The sequence below is a fragment of the Hemitrygon akajei genome, chromosome 1 (genome assembly GCF_048418815.1).
Source record: "Hemitrygon akajei chromosome 1, sHemAka1.3, whole genome shotgun sequence".
NCBI lineage: Eukaryota > Metazoa > Chordata > Chondrichthyes > Myliobatiformes > Dasyatidae > Hemitrygon > Hemitrygon akajei.
In genome coordinates this window covers 201,342,468-201,359,530 of record NC_133124.1, presented here as the reverse complement: position 1 = coordinate 201,359,530, position 17,063 = coordinate 201,342,468, and the positions used below count along the sequence as shown (strand labels likewise).

General features: G+C 43.9%; 1 protein-coding gene across 1 annotated transcript in view; it reads left to right on the top strand.

Moving 5' to 3' along the window:
* LOC140734590 (lysyl oxidase homolog 2-like) overlaps positions 1 to 17,063 on the top strand; it is a 153,681-nt gene that overhangs the window by 123,416 nt on the left and 13,202 nt on the right. The window contains exons 8-10 of the mRNA XM_073058766.1: positions 803 to 970; positions 2,101 to 2,266; positions 10,824 to 11,067. Coding sequence (XP_072914867.1) covers positions 803 to 970; positions 2,101 to 2,266; positions 10,824 to 11,067 — 578 coding nt within the window. The remainder of the gene's footprint in view (positions 1 to 802; positions 971 to 2,100; positions 2,267 to 10,823; positions 11,068 to 17,063) is intronic.

The following is a 17,063-nucleotide window of genomic DNA, read 5'->3' as shown; positions in this document are numbered from 1 at the left end:
ATCTATCACCTTGTTGCCTGAAATTCTCCTTCCTAAATCCCTCTATCTGTCAGGAAATGTGAAGGAAGCTTGACCCACAAGCAGTGCAAGTGATAGGATTTAGCAGTAAGCAATTACTTTAATAATCAACTGCAAAATAACAAACCACGAGGGCCATAAAACAAGAGAGACCAGATACTAAACTCTTAGGTAACAAAGTAACTAAAGGCCAGGAGAAACTGGTTAAGGCTAGCTAGTTCGATGAGTGAGCAAGGATTGTGGATGACAGCTGGGTTTAAATAGGCTGCAGGTGATGCCACTCATTCTCAACTCATCACCTGCAGCCTATTTAAACCCAGCTCTCACCTACAGTTCTCATAATGAACTCTCAGTATGTCATTTTCTTTAAAGAAATGTTGTCTTCCTATTGGTTATAACTGAATAAAAATGTCTAATGTTCTTTAACACTCTCTCCCTCCATTTGTAACTTAAAATAAGATGACCAGCAAAGTTCTTGGGACCATAGCCACCAACTTAACTTGGACTACTATTGACCATTCCCTCATCCTGGAATATTTTGTTGATAGTAAAAAGAACATTATCACAACTTTCTCAATGGCAACCAGGATTGGCCAATTATCGCTGTCCATGCCAGAGATGCCCACAGTTGAGATCTATAAAAACACTGAGATAATGTTTGTCGACATAGAAGCAGCAACCATGAGGAATATTGGAAGTAAGCAGTGTTCTCCTGAATAGATCAATGCCACAGCTCATATCTCTTTCTCTCTGCCTCTGTCCTATTGAAATTTATGCTGCCCAGATTCGACTGGTTGGAGGTCGTACACCTTATGAAGGACGGGTGGAGGTTTTGGCGAGGAAGAATGGCTCCTTGAGGTGGGGCACAGTCTGCAGCGACAACTGGGGCATCATGGAAGCCTTAGTAGTGTGTCGGCAGCTGGGTCTGGGTTTTGCTGACCACGCAGTCCAGGTATGTTACTGGACTTTCAAACACTAAAGGATGAACTCTCAGTCTGCCTTTTCATAGACCTTGTACTTTATCTGACTACCTGCACTGTACTTTTTCCATAACTATAACACCTGCATTTTGTTTCTTTTCTACTATCTCAATGTAATTATATATGACATGATCTGTGTGGATGCAAAACAAAAATTGTATCTTGATACATATTAAACCAATAACAATGACCAGAGTCCTTAACTATATCAACTTCATTCTGGGTAGCACCACTGCTGAGCACCTTTAATGAATACTTGACAGCAAAAATCTGCCTTGCAAATGTAATCTTGCTAAGCATACTATCACTCCAAATGTCAGCCATTACATTGCACCTGTACTAACTACGTTTGTAGTTCTCATATCATTAGTTATGTATTGTCCAGTCCCTTGGCTAAGGAAATTATGTAGATGAAAAAAAGATTCAAGAAAGACTTAAGCAGATGACCTTGGAGTTGACTGTATCAAACTACCACCAAGGATTGAACAGGCTGGGACTCCAGTCGAAGAAAAGGTTAGATGGGTGTCTGAAAGAGATCTTTAAAATCATGAGGTTTAGATTTGGGACTTGGGGAGAGAGTTCTGTTTGGGAAAATTATAAATACAGACAAGCATTAAGACATCCAACAAAGAATCCAGGAGAAACATTTTTACCCTGTCTGTTTGAACATGGGGATGTCACTTCAGGGAGAATTGGACTTGGGAGACCACAGGACAAATCTCCTGGAACAGATCCAGCCAGAGACGGCAGCCTTTCTGATCTCTTGAGAGGCCTGAACACCCAGTTACTGTTTGGCCAGATGAGTTAATCTTTCTCTGTACAGTATATTGCGCAATTGCTCTTTCTCCCCTAGGATGAACATACTGACGTAAAGGCAAGGTAGAAAGCATGGAAGGTGTGATACAAGAGGGCTGACATTGAGGAGAGTGATAATCCTGGGAAGAGGCAAGCATACCAATGGCTCGGAGTAATTCTTCAAGGGGTGCATCCAAAGTCACATGCAGGAATATTTGAGACCCTTGGGACATTCCCTATGATTTGTTTTCACCACATCCACACTGTGTCTGTGGCACCTCTAATTGTATTTCATATCTCTTCCCAGGACTCCTGGTTCTGGGCTGGCGACCCATCAGCAGATGAAGTGGTGATGAGTGGAGTCAAGTGCTCTGGGGCCGAAGTGTCCCTGTTCCAGTGTCGCCACCATGGTGAAGATCTTGAGTGCTCCAACAGTGGAGGGCGTTTTGCCGCAGGCATCTCCTGCACTGAAGGTAAGTCCCCCATTTCCTCACCTCGGTTCAACTGCTCTAAAACTCCTGCACCTACACGCCAAGAGACAGCGCAACAAGTTATGTCTGGTTACCACAATACAGTTAATATGTGATTGCCCTGTGAAGAGTACTGATAGATGAACACATTGCACAACTCGAATACGGTAACTCTAAGGAAAATGTGGATGAGCCTGCTTGTTTTCCTTGGGACAGAGGAGGCTGAAGAATTTTTCAAAATTCTGAGAGGCTTTGATAGAGTGAATAGAAAGGACCTTTAGGGAAGTCAGTAAATCAGGGGCAGAGAACGTTGAATAAAAACATGGAAGAGTGCAGCATCGTACAGGCCCTTTGGCCCACAATCTTGTGCTGACCTATATAAGCCAACTCCACAATCAATATCCTACACAGTCCATAAGCCTCCCTTTTTCTTACATCCATTTCTCTTAAATGTCCCTGTTATACCAACTCTGTTATACCACCAGTCCCAATAGTGCACTACAGTTACCTACCACTCTCTGTGTAAAAAAAAACCTACCTCTGACATCTCCCCTGAACTTTCCTCCATTCACTTCAAACTGATGTCCTCTAATATAAGACACTGCCACCCTGGGAAAAATTGTGCTGACTATCCGCTCTATCTATGACTCTCATAATCTTGTATCAAGTCCATAAGACATAGGAACAGAATTAGGCCATTCAACCCATTGAATCTATCTGCCTTTCAATTATGACTGAATTACTTTTCCTTTCAACACTAGTCTCCCTTTTCTCTATAAACTCTGTTGCCTTACTAATCAAGAACTATCAACCTCCACCGAAGTACGTGTATCCAGTGACTTACCCATGACAGATTCACACTCTCAAAGTAAAGAAGTTCTTCCTCACCTCTGTTCAAAAAGGATGTCCTTCTCTCCAACTAATGGAAACGTCCTCTGCATGTTCACACTATCTAGGCCTTTCAATATTTGGTAGGTTTCAATGAGTTTTTCCCCCATTCTTCTAAATTACAGCAAGTACAGGCCCAGAGCCATCAAACACTTCACGTGTATTAGCACTTCCATTGCTGGGATCACCCTCTGGACCCTGTCCAATGCCAGCATGTCTTTTTTATATATATGGGGTCCAGAGCTGCTCACAATACTCCAAATGAGGTCTGGCCAAAGCCTTAGAAAGTGTCAGCGTTTGATCTTTGCTTTTATATTCTAGTCCTCTCAAAATGAATGCTAATATTGCATTTGCCTTCCTTACTACCAACTCAACCTGCAAGTTAATCATTAGGAATCCTGCACTAGGACTTCTAAAGTCTTTGCACCTCTAATTTCTGAATGTGTTCCCCATTTAGAAAATAGTCCGTGCATTTCCGTACACTGTATTCCATCTGCTACTTCTTCGGCCTTCCCCTAATCTGTCCAAATTCTTCTGAAAACTCCCTGCTTCCTCAACACTACCTGACCTCTACCTTTGTATCATCTGCAAATTTGGCTACATAGCCACCAATTCCGTTATGCAGACCATTAACATATAATATGAAAATTAGTCGACCCGACATCAACCCCTGTGGAACAACACTAATCATTGGCAGCCAAGCAGAAAAGATCCTCTTAATTCCCACTCCTGCCAGTCAGCCAGTCTTGTATCTATGCTAGTATATTTCCTCTAATACCATTGGCTCTTTTTAAACAACCTTATGTGCCTTTGAACTACACTACCCAGCAATCCCCCAGTTTAATCCTAGCCTAATCACAGAGCAATTTACAATGACAAAATGACCTACCAAATGGTACGTCTTTGGACTGTGGGAGGAAACTGGAACACCTGGAGGAAACCCACATGGTCATGGAGAGAAGGTGCAAACTCCTTACAGGTCAAAGGCCTTCTGAAAATCCCAGTAAGGAACATCTGATGACTCTCCTTTGTCTTTCCCACTGGTTATTTCTTCAAAGATTTCCAACAGATTTGTCAGGCAAGATTTCCACTAAAGAAATCCATGCTGATTTCCACCTATTTTATCATGTAATATCTTTCCAACCACTGTAGTCGGGCTAACTAGCCCATAATTTCTTGTCTTTTGTGTCCCTCCCTTCTTAAAGAGTGGAGTGACATCTGCGACTTTTCAGTCCTCCAGAACCATTCCAGCCAAGTCTCTTTTCATCCTTCTTTGCTTGAAAGAGAAAAGCCCTTGTTCGCTCAAATTCTCCTCATAAAACATGTTTTATAATCCATACAGCATTGTAGTAAGTCTCAACTACACCCTCTCTAAAGCTTCCACCTCCTTCCTATAATGAGGTGACCAGAAATTAACACAATAGTCTAAGTGTGGCCTAACCAGAGTTTCATTGAGCTTCAACATTTCCTCAGGGCTCTTGAATTCAATTCCCTATCTAATGAAGGCTAAGGCAGTAGACGCCTTCTTAAGTACCCTATCAATATGTGGTAAACTCCTCTAAAGGATCTAAGGTATAGAGCTGAAGTTATTGGAGAAGATTTAGATAGGAAAAGGATATATTTTTCGCCTAGGGAACTGTATAAGGTCGAGAACTTTTTAACCTGGAAAGAAACGCTCGTCGCATTTAGACAGTACACAAAGAGCCATGATCTTCAGGGCCATGACATTAGGAAAAGGGGAGGTGCAATGAGACCTGGGTGTCATTGTACACCAGTCATTGAAGGTGGGCATGCAGGTACAGCAGGCGGTGAAAAAGGCAAATGGTATGTTGGCGTTCATAGCAAAAGGATTTGAGTACAGGAGCATGGAGGTTCTACTGCAGTTGTACAAGGCCTTGGTGAGACTGCACCTAGAATATTGTGTGCAGTTTTGGTCCCCTAATCTGAGGAAAGACATTCTTGCCATACAGAGAGTACAGAGAAGGTTCACCAGATTGATTCCTGGGATGGCAGGACTTTCATATGAAGAAAGACTGGATCAACTAGGCTTATACTCACTGGAATTTAGAAGATTGAGGGGGGATCTTATTGAAACGTATAAAATTCTAAAGGGATTGGACAGGCTAGATGCAGGAATTGTTTCCAATGTTGGGGAAGTCCAGAATAAGGGGTCACAGTTTAAAGATAAAGGGGAAGCCTTTTAGGACCGAGATGAGGAGAAACTTCTTCACACAGAGAGTGGTGAATCTGTGGAATTCTCTGCCACAGGAAACAGTTGAGGCCGGTTCATTGGTTTCTCTCCATACCCCCGATCCCTTTAGCCACAAGGGCCATATCTAACTTCCTCTTTAATATAGCCAATGAACCGGCCTCAACTGTTTTTAAACCCATGTTTACATGGGTTAAGTAAAACAATACATAGCAAAATGCGTCTAGTAAAATAATACGTAGTAATATTCAGTACATAGGAGTGATTACATAGTGTAGTAAATAGCTAGTACATAGTGATTATATTTCAGGTATATATAATGATTATGTCAGGTATATTTCTCAATATAATCCCCCCTTTGAGACCCACAGGGTCTCACACAGACAGAGAACACACAGAGGCCGTGCACCAAAGCCAAAATAAAGTCCAGCATTTTAATCCCAAATTTGGGTCAACTATAATTTCCATACTCGGAGCTCAAAATGATCTCTCTCTGTTATCCTAGGCTGCTGAGCTAAAAACCTGTCCCTCCGTAGCTGAGACAGGAAAAAAGACTCAGACACCTTTACAGACTAGTGTCCACATCATTAACACCCTCCAGTCCATCTGATGCGTCGCGCAGACTGTAGTAGTACATCATCGGTTTTTCTCCTTGTCTGGGGCCAGATTCAACAATTTCCAGGAGCATCGGGAATCGTTTTGCTGTCGCACGCATTATCAAAGTCTTGAGACATGGAAGAAAACAGCACAGAATAAGTGCACAAGTTATCAATACAAAACCTGCAGCTATTGCCATTTTGGTCAGCCACGCACCCCATCCCTCTAATCTGCTTTCTAACCAGTCTGCCCATAACTCCTCTGCCCCCCTCCTTGGGACTTCCAGTCCTGTCTGGGCTGTTGCTTAAATCTACTCTGTCCCCAATAGGGCATCTGTGGAAATGCTCCTCCGAAGACATTCATTATTGGCATGGGGTTTTCTGGCCCTTGACTGACAGAATGACCGGTTCCTCCATCTAGTGGTGTAATGGCTGTACTCACACGGGTGATGGCTGGCAGCATCTTTTTGCTTTTGTCTTTGTCCTTCTTTTTCAGTTCTTCGAGCTGCATTTGCAACAGCTTTTGCTGCACCTCTTCTTGCTGCTCAGCCAGCTTTCGTTTGTCTCTCCGATATTTCTCCACCGCGTGGACTACATGATCACTGAATGCTTGTGAGGTCAGTGATGACAGCCCAACCACTTCCTCCAATTTAGACTTGACCTGCGGAGGCATTGCATCCAAAATGCTCTGTCGGAACAGTGAGTTCAGAAACAAGCTATTTTCCACCACTTGCTCAGTCTCTGGTCTCCACCTTTTCAACTGGTTTTCTATGTAGGCTGCTGGGTTTTCAGTGTCTCCCAGTGGTTCCCCCTTTAAGGCTTTGGGGTCCATTCTGGGTGGATAAAGCTTCCTGAAGGCCTGCCATATCCTCTGCCTCACTGGATTAAAATTGGTCCCATCAGTCTGTGGGCTGTCCACATTCTGTAAGCCAGCCATTTCCATCAGTTCTTTTAGCTTGGAAGTTCCCATCAACCTTATCAGCAGTGCCTTCAAATCTCCCATAGCCAACAATCGTCCCGTTGTTTCCTCCTCAAAGGCTCTAATCCACTTTCCTGCCCCCTCATGCAGACTAGGCAGAGTATTTTTCAGCCCTTCCAGGTCCTGGGATCCCGAAGGGATATACTGTACTTGTCCGGATCCTTTTACCAGCAATGGCAGCATTTCCTTCTCCCCATTCCATGTAATCAAGCTTCCTTCCTCACTTGGTTCTTCATCTATTGCTGGCCCTAATACTACTGGTTGCCACTCATACCTTCCTGGGGTATACCTTCTTCCTTGCTCCTTCTTTCCTCTAGTCCCCTCTTCCATCTCCAGTATCTGTCTCTCTGTTCTCTCTCGTGCTTCCTCCAAACTCTCCTCTCCTACCTTCCTCCAACTTACTCTCAACTCACTCCGTTCTTGCCATCTAGATGATTCCTGTTCTCTTCTAGTCTGTCTGTCTCTACAGTATAACCGATACTCCTCATAATCCCTCCTCTCTCAGCTGCTGTAGCCTTTCCACTTCTCTTTCCATCTCCCTTCTTTCCTGTTCCATCCTTATCTTTTCTCCCTCTATCTCGTTCTTCAGCACCTCTCTCACCCTCTCATATTTCCTTCTTTCCTCCTTTTTCTTGGACTTATCGTTTGGTTTATGATTTTTAATTAGTGCTTCCATCTCTTCGTACAAGCTTACATCAAATGTCCCTTCTTTTGGCCATTTCGTGCGCAGGTTTTTGGTTCTTTTTTCCCATTTCTCTGAAATTGCAATAATCTCACCTCTACTTACTGGAAATTTCTTGCACAGTATGTCTACTGCTGTTCCTTTTTCTTCCGCCATGTTATTTACTCCTTCTCTTAGGTACTATTTCTTAAAAAGTCTCACAGTTCAAATACTTCCTCGATCCTATCTCTGCGCCTAGCCCTACAGTTTATTCTACCAGTGTTCAAGCAATTTATCAAATTCTTCTTACCTTCTATTCCGTTCTGTCCGAGCAGCCCTCAACCCAGGGCAGTACTCACAGAAGTTTCTCTTCACTCTCCCTGCCCGTTCAGCCCTTCGTTTCATGTGAAGCGGTATCCACAGGGATTTTCTCTATTTTTCCTTTCCCTGCCCATTCAGCCCTTCGTTTCGTGCGAAGCGGTATCCACAGGGATTTTCTCTATTTTTCCTTTCCCTGCCCGTTCAGCCCTTCGTTTCGTGCGAAGCGGTATCCACAGGGATTTTCTCTATTTTTCCTTCCCCTGCCCGTTCAGCCCTTCGTTTCGTGCGAAGCGGTATCCACGGGGATTTACCAACACCACGTGGAATTTTCTTTACTCAACTTCTTATTAGCTTATTCGTACTTACCCTCACTGCAGTGTTCTCGATCAATCTTCTGAGCCTCCTGTCAAACCCCCAATTCTGCCAGATTCTTTGGATCGGAGAGACCCTTCGGCAATTGCTACACACCTCTGAGTCCCCGAGACCCCCAAAACCAACAGAATTTTAGTCCAAATTGTCGCAAAAAGTGCTTATCTTTTTTCTGGGTGCACCCGTAATTCTGTTAGCTCTGTGAGGGCTCCTGAGGGACCGGGAAGCGGACTCAACCTGTTGAATCTTTTTCGCGGGTCTCTTTCCGATCCTGTACGTGACGCCAATTTTGTCGTGGTTACTTGAAATGACCTGGAGACACAGACAATTCTTCAAGAAGTTTAAACCTTTATTTGCAAACAGAGGCTGAGGCAGTCAATGAACTTGTCACCGAAAGCCCCCCGAGCTCCGGTGTACAGCATTCTTTATAGTAATTTCTTATCTCAGTTACATTTCGGTTTCATCAGCATACCCAATCAATTTTTAGTTGCATATCATCTATACATTAACTAATCAATCGCTCTTGCCTAGCTCTCGGTGCGCCACCATTATTTCTCACCAGTTCGCATTGGGGCCCCATTCCTGGCCAAGGTTATTTTTCCAGACAACCTCCCTCACATTACATTTCCTGCTCGTACCATCCTGTCTGTCACCGTTATCTCGTACTAAACAAAGGCTGAGTATAATACATGCAGTATATTTCAGCTAATTAGTGCTGCTAGCTAAACAGGTGTTCTTTAACTGCCACAGTATGTAGCTAAGAGAATACAAGGTATCTAGTAAAACAATACATAGCAAAATGTGTCTAGTAAAATAATACGTAGTAATATTCAGTACATAGGAGTGATTACATAGTGTAGTAAATAGCTAGTACATAGTGATTATATTTCAGGTATATATAATGATTATGTCAGGTATATTTCTCAATAGTGTCTTACTGAACCATTGTGCTGCAAGGACAACATTTGTTACCCTTCCCTATTTGCCCTTGAACTGAGCGGCTTGCTGGGGCATTTCAGCCTCAACCTCACTGGCTCAAGGGCAATAATGAAACAGATGGGTTTTTACAACAAACTTGATAACTAATTCAATTTTACTAAAGAAATTTGAACCCTGGGTTATTAGGCTAGTCTACTAGGCTAGTAATGTTCCTGCGTCACAGTAGCCCCACCACGAGCTCAGAACAGCAACCTGCTTGGTAGATAATACCAGTTGGGATTCTTGTACCTGAGCAACAAACGACACTCTGGAGGGACTCAGCAGGTCAGACAGTATCTACAGAGGGAAACAAACTGTTGATGTTTCGGGCCAAGATCCTTCATCAGCCCTGATGAAAACCAGGTTCACTGAGTCCTGATGATGGTCCTCAGACTAAATCATTGGCCATCTGTTTCCCTCTCCTGACCTGCTGAGTTCCTCTAGCATTTTGTGTGTGCTGCTCAAGATTCTCAGCATCCACAGAATCTCTTGTGTCTCCATATTCCTGTATCTGAGCGTGATTCCTTCTGGATGGTATCCTTGCAGACCTATAAACATTAGACACCCTCGCCCGGGTGACCCAACCAGGGTTGATCAGACCCAGCTTGTGTTTTTCCCATGGACCAAGATCACGAAAGGCATGTCACTTTGAGGGTTAGGGTACTTTACACCTCATTATTTGGTTTCATTTCAACCATTTGTGGAAGAGATTGTTTTGAGGCCTAGTTATTAGGCTTCATCTCCAAGTAAGATGTAACTTCCCTACAGGGTGTATGGGAACCCCAGGATTAAATTAGCAGGTTTGATTGGAGATTCAGTGTCACTCAAGTCTGTCACTTTGAGTTTATAGAATCATAGAAAGCTGTTTAGTGGTTACTTGTTTTCTGTAGTCCCAACTTGGGTTTAACTTTCTGGTTCCTTCTTGTCTTCTTGGTCTCTTGGCTTTTTTACTGGCGTTATCTATGCCCTCATGAGTTTCTACACCTCTATAAGATCACCTGTCAGTCCCCTAATCTGGAAAAAAGTCCAAATCTGTTCGATCGCTCCCTATAACTCAGTCCCTCAAGTCCTGGCAACATTCTTATAAATCTTTGCTGCACTCTATCCAGTTTAATAACAACTATCCTGCAGCAGGGTGACCAAATCTGAACACAGTACTCCTAGTGTAGCTACATTAGTCTCTTGCACAACCATACAATGAATTTTCAACTTCCAGATGGTGGAGATGGAGGACTGCTGGTTCCTTGGAACTGGGAGCAGTTTGTATATGTTAACATCTCTGTTTCTGTGCTCTGAGAAGAGTTGTTGACCCTTTGCTTTTTTATTTTTTCCTCTGACCTGTATAATTTATATATACTTTATGTTCTGCCTGTTGTTTGAATTGACTGTCGGTGCCTGCAATGTTACTGCAGGAAGGTTTTTCATTATACCTGTACCTCACTGGACTTGTTTAATGGCAATAAATTCAACTTAAAATGTGAACTTTTTTCTGTGTTCTCAGCTGCTGCCTTGTCCGGCTGGGTTCACCTGACGTTATTCTGCTTTTGTCTCATTTCCAGCCGCTTCTGACATCGTTCTCAACCCCGAGGTCGTTCAGGAGACCACGTACCTGGAGAACCGGCCCATGGCCTTGCTGACCTGCGCGATGGAGGAGAACTGCCTGGCGGCCTCGGCCGTGGGGCAGCCCCTCCTCAGCAGCTTCCGTCGCCTCCTGCGCTTCTCCTCCCAGATCCACAACAACGGCGAGGCCGACTTCCGGCCAAAGGCAGGGCGGCATGAGTGGCAGTGGCACGAGTGCCACAGGTACGTGGGCAACCTCACCTCACCCTGACGGGCATCATGTGTCCTAAGTAACACCACACCCTGGGCTAGCATGGAACAATGGGCTGACTGGCCTCATGCTGCATCGGATCATTCATTTTCACTGTGTCTCCTGTGGTCCGGTATCAGTAACCTCAGTAGCCACCCTGCCAGTAACAGGAAGGAAGATTATTAACCTTCCAAGGAGAAATGTCATAGCAGTCAACCAGGTACTGATGTCGAGTGACTCACCATCGATCTCAATGTTTATTCGACACTGGCCATCAATTCCAGTGATTTACCAGACACTGGTCATCCAGTGTTTCACCTGACATTGGTAGCCAATTGCAGCAACTGACTGGACACTCACAATCGATTCCGGTCATTCTCCAGACGCTGATCACTGGTTGGAATCTACTTACTGAATACAAATATGATAAACTTTTAAATGCACTAAATAACTATGTAAAACTTTGGGAGGCCGCATTTGCAGCTCTAGTCAGGAACGATGTGGAGCTTTGAAGAGGCTGTAGAAGAGGTTTATTGGATAATGTCTGGGTGAGAGAGCATGTGACATAAAACTTTGGACAAACTTGTAGTGTTTTCTCTGGAGTAGTAACAGTTGAGGGGCACCTGATAGAAATTTATAAGGAGCCAGTATCCTTTCCCAGGGTTTTAGGTTTGTCTAATACAACAGGGCCTGCATTTAAGGTGGGGGAAAGTGGGGTTAAATTCAAAGGAGATGTGCACGGCAAGTATTTTTACTTTAATAGTGGTGGGTGCCTGGAATATGCTGCCAGAGGTGATGGTGGAAGCAGGTACGATAAAGGCATTTAGATGGAATACAGTGTCGGGAAGTGTTTGGTCATGCACTTTGGTAGAAGAAATGAAAGGGTTGACTATTTTCTAAATGGAGAGAAAATTCAAAAATCTGAGATGCAAAGGGATTTAGGAGTCCCTTGTGTAATATTCCCTGAAGGTTAATTTGCAGGTTGACTTTGTGGTTAGGAAGGCAAATGCAATGTTCGCATACATTTCAAGAGAACTAGAATATAAAAGCAAGGATGTAATTTTGTGACTTTATAAAGCACTGGTGAGGCCTCACTTGGAGTATTGTGAGCAGTTTTAGGCCCCTTATCTTAGAAAGGATGTGCTGGAAGTGGAGAGGGTTCAAAGGAGGTTCACAAAAATTATTCCAGGATTGAATGGCTTGTCTTAAGGAGAGCATTTGATGGCCCTGGGCCTGTATTCACTGGGATTTAGATGAATGAGGGATGGCCTAATTGAAAACTATCGAATGGTGAAAGGCCTTGATAGAGTGGATGTGGAGAGGATGTGTCCTATGGTCTAAAACCAGAGGACACAGCCTCAGAATAGAGGGTCATCCTTTTAGAACAGAGATGAGGAGGAATTTCTTTAGCGAGCGAGTGGTGAAACTGTGGAACGTTTTGTCACAGGCATCTGTGGAGGCCAGGTCTTTATGTCCATTTAAGGCAGAGGCTGATAGATTCTTGATTGGTCAGGGCATGAAGGGATACGGGGGGAAGGCAGGAGATTGATAGGTATCTTATGGATAGGGGAATCAAGGGATATGGGGACAAGGCATGAACCGGGTATTGATAGTAGATGATCAGCCATGATCTCAAAATGGCGGTGCAGGCTCGAAGGGCCGAATGGTCTACTTCTGCACCTATTGTCTATTGTCTATTGGGCCCTAGAGGAAAAGTGGAAATGGCCAAATGCTGCTCCTCTATCTTATGGTCTTACGAAGAGACAGTTAGACAGACACGGAATGAAGGGGATATACAATGACCGCTTTATTAGGTACTCCTGTACACCTGCTTGTTAATGGAAATATCTAATCAGCCAATTGTACAGCAGCAGCTCAATGCATAAAAGCATGCAGACGTGGGCAAGAGAACTCAGTTGTTTTCAGTCCAAACATCAGAATGGGGAAGAAATGTGATGTACATGACTCTTACTGTGGAATGATTGTTGGTGCCAGGCTGGCAGGTTGAGTATCTCAGAAACTGCTGACGCGCAACGGTCTCTAGAGTTCACGGAGAATGGTGCAAGAAAAAAAAGGATCCAGTGAGTGGACGAAAATGCCTTCCTTGTTAATGAGGGAGGTCTGAGGTCGATGGATAGACCAGTTCAAGCTGACAGGAAAGTGACATTCACCGCGTGTGACAACAGTGGTGTGTGTGCTGAAGAGCATCTCCGAACACGCATGTCGAAGTTTGAAATGGTTGGGCTGTAGCAGCAGAAGACCACAAACATACAGAAATACTCTCAGTGGCCACTTGACTGGGTGCCTCCTGCAGCAAATAAAGTGACCACTGAGTGTAGACCGTGGGTAGACTGATAGAACTAGTTAAAACACAAAAATACAACTGCAGATGCTGTGGATCGGGCCGAGAGACGTTGGCTACTCTTTTCTCACGGATGCTGCCTGACCTGCTGAGTTCTTCCAGCATTGTGTACATATTGACAGAACTAGTTAGCTGGCATCATGGTCAGCACAGACATGGAGGGACAAAGGGCCTGTTCCTGTACTGTACTTGTCTATGTTCTATACTGAATTGATTGTCTGTGCTGCTGATCTGCAACATAGCAAATTTATAAGTGGTGCTCCTTGCTGGAGTGCATTGGTGAGAATTGGGGATTATTGAAGCTCCGTTAATTTTTGTATGGACTCGACAGAGACGTGCTTATATTCCAGGCTACCTGTGTGTCAGAACCGACAAAGTGGTGTTGTCAGTAAAGCACATATTGCAGTAAGCAGCATTCTGAACTGCAGCTTTACACGTGGAGGCGAGCAGGCCGAGGTGGAGCACCAAAGTTCCGGCAGGCAGCTCCTGCACAGGGGTTAACCCTAACCACCGGGTGGCTGCCGAGTTGGGCTACAAAAGGCACTAGGAGCGCCCTCTGCTGTCTGTGGCACTCAACAACTCTGACATACGGAGAGAAATAACAATTCATTCAACTTGCAGTTATTTATCAGACGTATTCGATACAAAATAAATGTTTTACAGATGCTAATTTATGGATTATTTTATATCACTCCAGAATGTTGTCAGGGCTCTAGTTTACTGGTGGACTCATGAAATGGCCCTCTTCTTGGCCATATCTTAATACACAAGAGATTCTGCAGATGCTGGAAATCTTGAGCAACACACATGAAATGCAGTGGAAACTCAGCAGGTCAGGCAGCATTTACAGTAGGAAGGTCCTGACGAAAGGTCTTGGCCTGAAACTTCGAATGTTTATTCCCTTCCATCGATTCTGCCTGAGCTGAGAAGTTTCTCCAGCATTTTGTGTGCGTTGTTCTATTTGCTGGGAGTGGCCATGAAGTGTTTTCCCGTGAGTACAGACAAGATTGGCAAGGATGTTTCTGGCAGTTGAGTGTCTGAGTTATGGAGAGAGGTTGAGCAAGGTTGGAGTTTTTCTCATTGGGACCTAGGAGAGTGGGAAGTGATCTTAGGGAGGTGTATAAAATCATGGGGGGTGCATATTGTCTTTTTCACAGGCTTGGGTAATCAAGAACTTGAGGGTGTCAGGCATGTGTGAAGAGATTTAACTGGAACATGAGTAGCAAACTTTTCACCCAGTGTGTGGTAGTAAGGAAGGCAATTGCAATGTTAGTATTCACTACAGGAGCATTGGAATATAAAAACAAGGGTGTAATCTGAGAGTTTATAAGGCAATAGTCAGACTGCATTTGGAGTATTGTGAACAATATTGGGCCCCATATCTAACAAAAGATTGTAGAGCATCCAGAGGAGGTTTACGAGAATAATCCCGAGAACTAAAGGGTTAACATATGAAGGGTGTTGATGGCACTGAGCATGTAATCACATGAGTTTAGATGGATGTAAGGGAATCTCAGTGAAACCCATTGAATAGTGAAAGGCCTAGACGGAGTTGACATGGAGGGGTCCAATAGTGGGGGGAGGTTAGAGCAAGAGGACACAGCTTCGGAATACAAAGACTTCCCTTTAGGACAGAGACGAGGAGGAATTTTTTTAGCCAGAGCACGGTGAATCTGTGGAATTCATTGCCACAGATGGCTGCAGAGCGAAGTCATTGGGTATGTTTAACGCAAAAGTGATAGGTTCTCAGTAAGGACATCAAAGGGTGCAGGCAGAAGAAGGGGTTGAGAGGGATAATAATCAGAATCGGATTTAATATTACTGGCAGATGTCATGAAATGTGTTGTTATGTGGCTGCAGTGAATTACAGTAAAAGTTAGATTAAATAAGTAGTGCAAAAAGAGATGGAAAAAGTAGTGAGGTAGTATTCATGGGTTCAATGTCCATTAAGAAATCTGATGGCAGAGGGGAAGGAGCTATTCCTGAATCACTGAGTATGTGTACTTCCTCCCTGTTGATAGCAATGAGAAGAGGGCATACCCTGGGTGATAAGGGTCCTTAATAATTGATACTGTCTTTTTGAGGCATCGTTCCTTGAAGATGTCCTGGATGCTGGGGAGGCTAGTGCCCATGATGGAGCTGACTGAGTTTACAACTTTCTGCAGCTTATTTCAATCCTGTGCAGTACCAGCGACCCCCCACTCCACCACCCCACCATAGCAGATGGTGATGCAACGAATTAGAATGTTTTCCAAGGTACATCTGTAGAAACTTGTGGGTGTCTTTCGTGCCATACCAAATTTCCTCAAACTTCTAATGAAATATAGCCATTGTTGAGCCTTCTTTGTATCTGCATTGACATGTTGGGCCCTGAATAGATTCTCAGAGATGCTGACAGCCGTGAACTTGAAATTGCTCGCCCTTTCCACTTCTGATCCTTCGATGAGGACTGGTGTGTGTTCCCTCATCTTACCATGTCTGAAGTCCGCGACCAATTCTTTGGTTTTACTGATGTTGAGTGCAAGGCTGTTGAAGCAACACCACTCAGTTAGCTGATCTATCTCACTCCTGTACGCCTTCCTTGTTGTCATCATCTGAAATTCTGTCAACAATAATTGTGCCGTCAACAAACTTATAGATGACATTTTGAGCTATGCCTAGCCACAGCTCAAATCAGCCATGATAGAATAGAAGAAAAGACTTTATAGACCAGCTGGCCTAATTCTGCTCTTATACCTTATTGTCTCATGGTATTTGAATTGAACTGCCAGAGGAGGTGGTTTAGTTGGTACATTAAAAGCATTTAAAAGTACTTGGACATCGATATGTATAGAAACAGTTCAGAGGTATATGGGTGGAATGCAGGTAAATGGGAGAAGTTTAGATGGAAATCTTTGTCAACATGGAGCACTTGGGCTGAATGGCCTGATTCCGATGTGTGTGAGTACAGAACAGTGAAGGCTGGTAAGGTCAATCAGTTTTATATCCCATTCCTTTGGACAGCTTTGATTACTCCTTACCACTTCACCCACCTGCTTCAGCCCCACTCTACTCATCTTCCCCACAGGTCTCCATTCATCCAGGACTGAGTCTTGAGAAAATCCCCAGACGTCATCACATGCCCAGTGTTGCATGCAGGTTGGGGCTCTGAGGTTATTCCTCTTATTCTGACCATCCCATTAAACAAGCAATCCATCAAGCCAGGGCTGCAAGCTTCCTTAATCCTGACACTGACAGCAGCTAGATATTGGTATCGGTTTATTATTGTCACATGCTCCAATGAATCTCAAGGTAGTAAATGGTGACATAAACAGTGCTTTCTGACCATCCAGGTACATCATAACATACATAGCAACACATACATAATGCTGGAGGAACTCAGCAGGTCAGGTAGCGTCTATAGAAATGATTAGACAGTCGATGTTTTGGGTCGATGCCAGAACTGGCTTGCCCAAAGAAGGCAAAGAGTGGTTGTAGATGGGTCATATTCTGCATGGAGGTCAGGGACCAGTGGTGTGCCTCAGGGATCTGTTCTGGGACCCTTACTCTTTGTGATTTTTATAAATGACCTAGGTGAGGAAATAGAGGGATGGGTTAGTAAATTTGCTGATGACACAAAGGTTGGGG